Here is an 8,541-nt window from a genome sequence, read left to right as displayed (position 1 = left end):
ACGGAAAAATTCTATTTATCTTATCTGATCGATATTATTGAATTGTAAATTCATTCATTTATAGGTTATTTTCATCAATATGGCAGTGGACTTTTCTTTGCCAAATCAGTTCTTGTTATTATTATTGCTCTCTTTCATATCTCATCTTCCTTTAGTAAGTATATCATGTTTAAAATGCTGCTATATATCTCTCCGTGTAGTGCTATCCCTATTTAAATTATATATACTCCTTGATACTTACGCTCGAGTTTTTATGAGGCTGCGCCTCAACTTGGTTATCTCTCTCCCTTGAGCCTCTCGCTCGATTTCTATGAGGCTTAAGCCTCAAGCTATTAATATTAAAATCTACATAAATCTTGAAATAAATCCCGGACATTTGGACTCTAATAGGAAGTAGGAAGGGAGATGTAGCTATGTGTCATTAGATGTGTTGTGATGATGTGCAAGTATGTGATGAGATATCTCTAGTGATGACAGTGCTGATACTTTATGAGGTTCTTAATGTGAGTATGTCATTTGCTATTATTCTTTGGAAATTGGAATTAATGTATTGAGAGTAATATGAAGATAGAGATGATACGTATTGAGATCGAGTGATAGTATATGATAACATGGATTCATTGCTGTAGATTTATGAGGTTTTGATTTTCTTTATCTCTATTATATCTTTTATCTGTGTTTATGTTTTATATTATTCACTCGATTATATATAATATTTTTAAATCGATTTATGTTACGCAATCTTTTGATTTGAGCTTACGCCTCCCAAAACGCCTTGAGCTTTATGCTCTCCCCTCAATAATGTGTGAAAAATGCATCAGATACCAACTCCAAATACGCGAAGTTTTAAAATGCTGATATCATAATTACGAAGCTATTGGTGTCACAATCATATTTTGCATGAGAAAAATCTCTGCTTCTCAACCATTATCTTTTTCTAAGGAAAAACAGATACTATCAATGATATATTCAATGTTATCATCGAATTGATTTTTTATGTCTCCATTAAATCCTAACACCATGGCATTATGACCAAGAAAAACCAAAATACGATTTGGTGGTAGGGTTGGTTGTTGGTTGTTCATTTGTTGAAAAACCAAAATTTCGTTGTCCAAAGAAGAATTTTTTATCAGAAGGGGTTATCGAAGAGTCACTTGTCTACAATTGTAAGAAAATTCACAAAATTTTCATCCTAAGAAAATATGAGACATCCAATACATAAATGTAAGACAAACAATCAAATATGCAGGACATCAGATGAAAATTGCAGGTTAATCTTAATATACAAGCTGCAGTAAGTACTTGATTATATAATATTGAGGAGAAATGACGTGAGATTAACCCCTGCTGACAGCCTGACTGAAAAATTTTCTAGTTATGTAGGAAGAAGAGGGAGCTCTTTCAGAAACAGAAAACATGCAAGAGAGCTCTTTCTGAAATCAAATGATGTTATTTTTGGTAGCCCTCCAATGATCTGGTCAGGAGAGTAGATATATTAGATTTTACTTATGTTAAGAAAGATAGAGATAGACCTAAAAAGACTTAGTTAGATAATATTAAAAATGGTCTTTCTATATTTGATTTAAATGATAATTTGACTCATAACATGACACAATGGAGATAAATGATTCATGTAGCCGACCTCACATAGTGGGATATAGGCTTGATGTTGTTGTTATTGTTAGTATTTCTTTATGGTTATGTTTGGTCTGAAGGGATTGAAACACAAGAAACGAAAGGAAATGGAAACAGTAAATGAATGGGACATATTAGTTTTCACCTATTAGTTTGGTTTTGGAGATATTGAGTGAAAAAAAAAAAAAAATCTTTCTAATTTTATTGATGAGAACTTAAAAGTTTTTATTTCTTGTGAGAGAATATGTACATCACAAAGATAATCGTATAAACTTTTCTGAGTTTTAATCTGGTTGGGCAGAAATTTGTTGATGGAAAAATGCATTTGTTCTTATTTCCTAAGTAAATCCAATTACCTATTAACTACATTGGAATCAGACACCCAATAAAAAATTATGCCCTTTTCAAGCAGTGGGATAAGTTCATAATCATTAGCATGCCATTTGATTGGGATTGACTTCTTGCTAGCCTGATTCTTCCGACGATCCACTACATTTTAAAAGCTTCCGATGATCCACTGCTTTGTTCTTATCCAGTTACTGATGTAGTGGATCGTTGGAAGAATCAAACTAGCAGGAAGGCAATCCCAATCCAAGGAACAAAAATAAGCACAAAGCTTTCAAAAGCTTCAAAAGAGGATAATATTAATCAATTAACGCCCCTTCCTCTTACACATTCCACATATATGATACTCAAATAGAGAAAATCTAGAGAATCCTAGAAGATTCTAGAAAACTTGTAACAAACTTATAGCAAACTAAATAAAATAACCTAAGTAAAATTTTAAGCTAAAATGCTCCGCATCAGTTGACCAATAATTTGACATACCCTTATCCTAGAACCTAATGAAGCTAAGTAGTAATGCACATAATAGATCCTTCACAACAGACTTGTTCTTATTAAAGAGACCCTTGAGCAAGGAAAATGAGATTGAAACGAAGAATAATGGTAAGAATAACGTTGGAGTATCTCTAAGGCCCTGCTATTTTGAAGAGAATGGGTAAAGTAAAGTTATTTACTTTTGAGATGTTTGTTGGACCATCTTCCAACTTTCCAAAAAAAAAAAAAATTCTTCATTTTTCCCTTTATCAATTAAGTATTGATCCTTAACACGCTTGCCATGAGAGAAAATTTTACATAAATTTGACTGATTAGAGTTACACAAAAATGCTAACAAAAATTAGGATTCATGCATCTTATTTTTAAATTTAGATGTTAGGTTTAAGTTAGGTTGCTCCATATTCCTCTAGGAGTCAAAGTTTAAAATCATGAAAATAATCCCTATGCAATGCTAGGTTAAAGTTGCATGGATAAACCTCGCTCTAGAACTCACACATTGGTAGGAAGTTTCATGCACTAATTATGCCCTTTTCAAGCAGTGGGATAAGTTCATAATCATTAGCAGAAGAATTTTGGATTGGCCACTCCATCTGTATAATCATGAATCAAACCAACTCTTGCAAATGTCAAGTTGAGTTGCTATCTTTCCAAAGGCCTCCAATAGCAAGATCTTTTTCCTTTGTAAACTTTGGCTAAGAGTAACAAATAAAAGATGGCTAGGAGAATTTCAGATCTTTACATTTAAACAAAGTGTAATTTCTTTGGCAAATGAGAGAAAGGACGAGTTCATCCACAATCAATATACAAATTAGAGAAGAGATGATTAGAAAAGTAATAAATGTTCATAATCCATCATTTTGCATGGCATTGCACAAAACCTCTACGAGGGTGATAACAAAGGGGGCTGTTTGACATTACCTTGGCATCAATAAAAATAATATGTTTAACTAAACTAAGGTTTCGTTTGGGACGGTTTTTTTACTACTTCTTAAAGCAGGCTTTTAGTAAAAAATTAAGATTTTTATACTAAAAAACTGTTTTAAGAAGCAGTAAGAAAGCCGTCCCAAATGAAGCCTAAATCCTTTTAGATATTCTAACAACTTTAATAGTTCATGGTAAGCGAATGTACATGAACTGAAAGCCAAACATAAAATTGAGGTATATGATGAGCAACAATATCAGTCTTTGTAAGATTATAACTAAACGAAAGAAATAATAATAATAATAGTTAAACTCACCCATACGACCAAGTTTTCATCTCCTTGAGGCCTACTCTGGTCAAGTGCTTTCCGACCAGTTATCAATTCTAGGAGGACAACTCCGAACGCATAAACATCTGTTTTATCTGAAAGTTTGCCATTTTGGAAGTACTCAGGAGCTAAATAACTGCATTGCAATAATACCAAAAATGTTAAATACTTGTGAAGCATTTGAAAGATTTAACTGAGGTTCCAAAAACTCAAATTCTTCAAAATTTTACCCAAAAGTTCCTTTGACTGCTTTGCAAAGGAAAGGTAGGGAAGGACCATGTGTCCATGTAGCCAGTCCAAAATCACAGAGCTGCCAATAAAAATAAGATTTAGATAGATTTCAATTACACACCTAACCAAAAATTGATTAAATAAGCTAAAATATGTAATGATAACACCTCATGATATCATAGGACCACAAAGAATCCCTTGTTCCACAACCAACCTTACTTTTCATAAAGCAAATATTCGTCATGACCGTCTTTTTCTTTATAGGATGTCTCTTCCTAGAGAAATAACCCATTTTTTACAAAGAATTAATGCAGCATGCATCATGATTTTCAGAAGAGCAAAGCATAGGGTTCAGGTAAAAAAAAATCCCTCTTTAAGAAATTATTAGGTGTGGACACCGGACGGAGAGAACAGTCTGATTTTCTCTCTGTCTACAGTCAAAGCTCAGCTCCTACAACAACTATGCTTTGATTGTGCTTTTACTATAGACAGAGAGAAATCTGGATGATTCTCTTTATCCGGTGTCCGCACATAATAATTTTCCCTTCCAAAGAGATTGATATCAGCCCCACTCCTTCAACACACTCAGAAAACAAAATAAGGAAAAAAATATTGCTATTTTCAGATGAACGCTAAAGCAGACATTCATTCCGGATGAATGACCAAGTTTCAAGGGCCCACGAAGTAAGTAGATATTAGAAGCTCAGCTACCAAAACTAGTTGCTGCTTGCGTAGGAAGTCAGCTAGATCTCTATCATTGAAAGAACGGGACAGTCTGAAATACTCATCATAGAATTAAAGGAAATTTACCAAAATTTAGATAAAATCTCATCTGCAACTTTAGGAACAAATGAAAGACAATCAAACAACCAGCAGGGAAGGAGGATGGATGATAGAACCTCACTATCTCACCATTGGACGTTTCTTAGAGGAAAGAAGAATATTTGAAGGCTTTATATCTCTGTGTACTACACACTTGTCGGTGCAGAAATGCAGGTACTCCACCGCCCGCGCCACCCCTACAGCCACCTTGTACCTCACCTCCCAAGCCAGAACCTTTGGCCTCTTTTCTGTAAAAATCCATCACAAAAACAACAATTATATAAAAATTCAAAGCAAACAATTGCATCAAGAACAAAATCTGAGAATATCAACAGGAAAAGGAGAGTTTGTTACCATTTTGATGGAGATGGCGATCTAAACTCCCCCCACAAATGTACTTGTACACAAGAAAAAGTCCCTCCTTATCAATGCAATAGCCAAGAAGTGGAACAACATGGGGGCTACACAGAGAGTTTGCAATCAATAGCTCGCGGCAAAATGCCTTGGCGCTCTCCCTCTCCGGTCCATCCACCCTCTTTATCGCCACCGCCGGCCGCCGAAGACCGTTGCCTATCCTCCCCTTGTAAACCCTGCTTAAAGCCCCTCTCCCCAATTCCCTTCCTGCTTCAGTTCAGTTCATCGTTTATGAGGGCATTTTTAAAATTGCATTTTGAGGGATAAAATTAATTCCTTTACCTCTGTAAAAGTCCCGTGTGGCCGACCGGATCTGTGCGTAGCTGAACCGAACCAACCCACCGGCGACAGGCGCGATGCTCCGCTCCAGCGACTCCATCCGCCGCCATCGCTGCCAGTCTCCGGTGGCTAGTGTTTCCGGGTCATGCTCACGTCTTTCCGCCGCGGCAACTCTTTCATCCTCCATGCTCACAAGAAGCAGCACCGTCGCCGCGGCGGCCGGCGGCGCATCCAGCTCGGCCTCCGCCTGCGAGCCGAAGCTGAACCGGAAGGACGAATTAACCGACTGAGGCTCATCCTCCGACGGCTCTCCTCTAGCTTCGGCAAGTAACCACGACTTGTTTTCCAGGCCGCTGGCCTCGCCTCCCCGCCGCTGCCGCCCTCGCCAGCGTCTGCTACATCCTTTAGGCGGCGGAAAGGTAATACCTTTCCTGCGGCTAACGACGCTCTGAGAGATTCCCATAGGAACGAGATCAGTCTACCTGCCCCCACTCTCTAGACTAAAAAATAGAAAGAGAGAGACGATGCTGGCACTTAGCAACAGGAGGCTCACCAACTGTACTGTAATTTAACAATCTAGATTCACTCTTTAAAACTGTATAAATATGATGGGAAAGCAGACGAAAAATCAGAGAATTCGCGATTTCTTGGGTAGCTTTCGCTCAGGGAAGAGAAGAGAGTGGGGGCATCGGAGGTTCGTAGATTGGGAGCTAAGCAAAGATGGTACTGCTAGTTTATTAGTAGGCTGTACACTGTGCGTGGAGTTTAAGACGTGGTAGCCAATTAGCAAAATTTCAGCGACATTTATGGGACAGTTTTCTGCTTTCAGCTTGCTAAGATATTTTTCGGATTCTAAAAAATGCTCGGTGTTTGTGTACAATTTATGTAAGGTTTTAATTGTTCTTGCCATTCATTCTGTAAAATAATGGAATTTATACGAAATTTCAATCCATATATTAAATGAGATAAAAATAATAATGGTTAACTTAATTATTGTAGAAAAGGGAAGAAAGAAGTATTGCAGAGAAATAAAGAAATCCGTATATCTCTTCTTTACAGATACAAGTATGAATATATAGACTTTACTTAGCCGTAGAGTGCACGTGTCGAGCAACGATAGGTTATTGTTTTAATACAATGAATGTGGTATTTATTCTTTCTTGCTGTTGTCTTCTAATAATTATACTCTGCATAATATAAAATAAAAAATATAAATATAGGTATATTCAACTTAAAATTTGTTAATTTGAATCTTAATTAATTGCCTCTTAAAGTAAAGTGATCATGGATGTATGCTCTTCATCTTATTCTCTCTCTCTTTTTTAATGTCATAAATGTTTCTTCAGGGATAAGAAGCATTATTTTGCTTTGGGGCAAAATTAAACTAATCATCTAGGACATAGGTAAACTAACATATCAATCGAATCACTTATTTTACCAACAATAAAAATGACCAGGTCTATATTGACGTTCCAACAAAATGTTAATGCCCACATATAAATATATTAATCAATCCCTTTCAAATCCTTTGAAATGAGGTAAATTATAGCTCTATAACTATATTAAGCCAAATATCCTCTCTCAATGAAAAATTATTTTGTGCCGAAGTGGAATCTCGTTCGGATGTCTAAGCCCGCGGCTTGGCACTGCTCAGTACAGTGGTTCCGCCGCTCGGTACCATGTTAGATATCACTGACGTTGCTCATTCTGATTAGTATCAGGATGTAGAGTTGCGTTCGACGTTCGAACAGATCTCTCCACTTCAATTGGAGCCTAAGCTTGCTTGTAAAATCAAATAATAATAATAATAAAATCTCATAATATTTTCTTGTCCATGCCCCTATAAACAAAAATACGCTAAAAGTGCAACGCCCAAAAATATAAAAAGAAAAATAAAATATAAAAATATATTAAAATTGGCAAAATGTAAATATTAATTTTTTTATGCTCAAAGAAAAACTCAATCTTTTACACTAAGTTGATTGAGGCCGTCAAATTCAAATTAACGAAAGATTATTACTGAATCAATATCTTATTAGATACAATCAACTATGTTTAGCTCAAAATTAAACCAAAACAAAAAACAAAAAGAAATCATAAAATTCCTCCAATGAAATGATTAGCTAGATTGCGATGGTGTCATTATAGCACAATTATAATAAAAGTTTGCGACAAGTATTCTTTTGTTGGATTATTAGCATGATTGTGATGAAGCCATTATAATATGATTATGAACAAAATTCATGTGGGTCTTTTGCCAAGCATTTGAGCTTTCTTGTTATGCTTGATGAATATGATGGTACAAAGCCCTATATATTATTGAGCTAGTTTGAAATCAATCACATAGTTAGCTTCCACCTACAAATATTGGAAACTCATTTTAATCATAAGATAAGAGAAGCAACCACATTAAGAGATTGCGATTAAAAAAAGAATTATGCATGGGTTGCTATATGAGGATTGAGAATTCTTAATATAAGCAATTATATAATAAGAATGAACAAAAGATTTATAATAATTCAGCCAGATAATTTACATCCATTATAAAGAGAGTTGACGATAAATATTCACTATATGATATGATATGATAATAATATATGCACTTTAGTGAATAAATTAAGTCATTATAAGAGAAAGATAAATGAGTAATTGATATAATATGAGTTGTTTAATCATATGTTATTTTAATGTATTCATAATAATGGCCATATTAAAACATGAATTGTGCCTTTATAAATTATTTGACATATTAAAATGATAGTGTCTTACATTTTTTATAATAATAAATATTTGGCATTTCATGCTATGATAAATGTGTTAGGAAAGCTAATTTATTATCTCCTTATTGTATTTCATATGTTTGCATAATAAGTATTATTAAAATCAATGCTTAAGATTGACTTAAGAAGAAATACAAATGCAAATGAATGTCTGAGAGGATGTCAAACTCACTAAGAGGAATTCTCTCGAAGGGACTTTTTTGAAAGATTAAGCTTTGGTTTAGAAGTTGAAATGTAATGACATTAATAACTTTGTCCATGTCTATAATGGAGAAATCTTTTGAGACTCG

General features: G+C 34.9%; 1 protein-coding gene across 1 annotated transcript; it reads right to left on the bottom strand.

Annotated features, from left to right (window-relative positions):
- Window positions 1-3,713: 3,713 nt before the first annotated feature.
- Window positions 3,714-6,244, bottom strand: LOC110111545 (probable serine/threonine-protein kinase PBL21; the record flags this gene model as incomplete). Its single annotated transcript, XM_020843461.2, is given in 5 exon segments — window positions 3,714-3,861; window positions 3,956-4,035; window positions 4,869-5,026; window positions 5,133-5,399; window positions 5,475-6,244. Coding segments are annotated over 5 exon segments (1,113 nt in total), but the record flags the coding sequence as incomplete, so codon positions are not given.
- Between the last annotated feature and the right edge of the window lie 2,297 nt (window positions 6,245-8,541).

Source organism: Dendrobium catenatum, unplaced genomic scaffold, assembly GCF_001605985.2.
Source record: "Dendrobium catenatum unplaced genomic scaffold, ASM160598v2 fragScaff_scaffold_1433, whole genome shotgun sequence".
Classification (NCBI taxonomy): domain Eukaryota; kingdom Viridiplantae; phylum Streptophyta; class Magnoliopsida; order Asparagales; family Orchidaceae; genus Dendrobium; species Dendrobium catenatum.
Note: the sequence above shows the minus strand (reverse complement) of the source record. Positions and strands in the feature narration are given on the sequence as shown.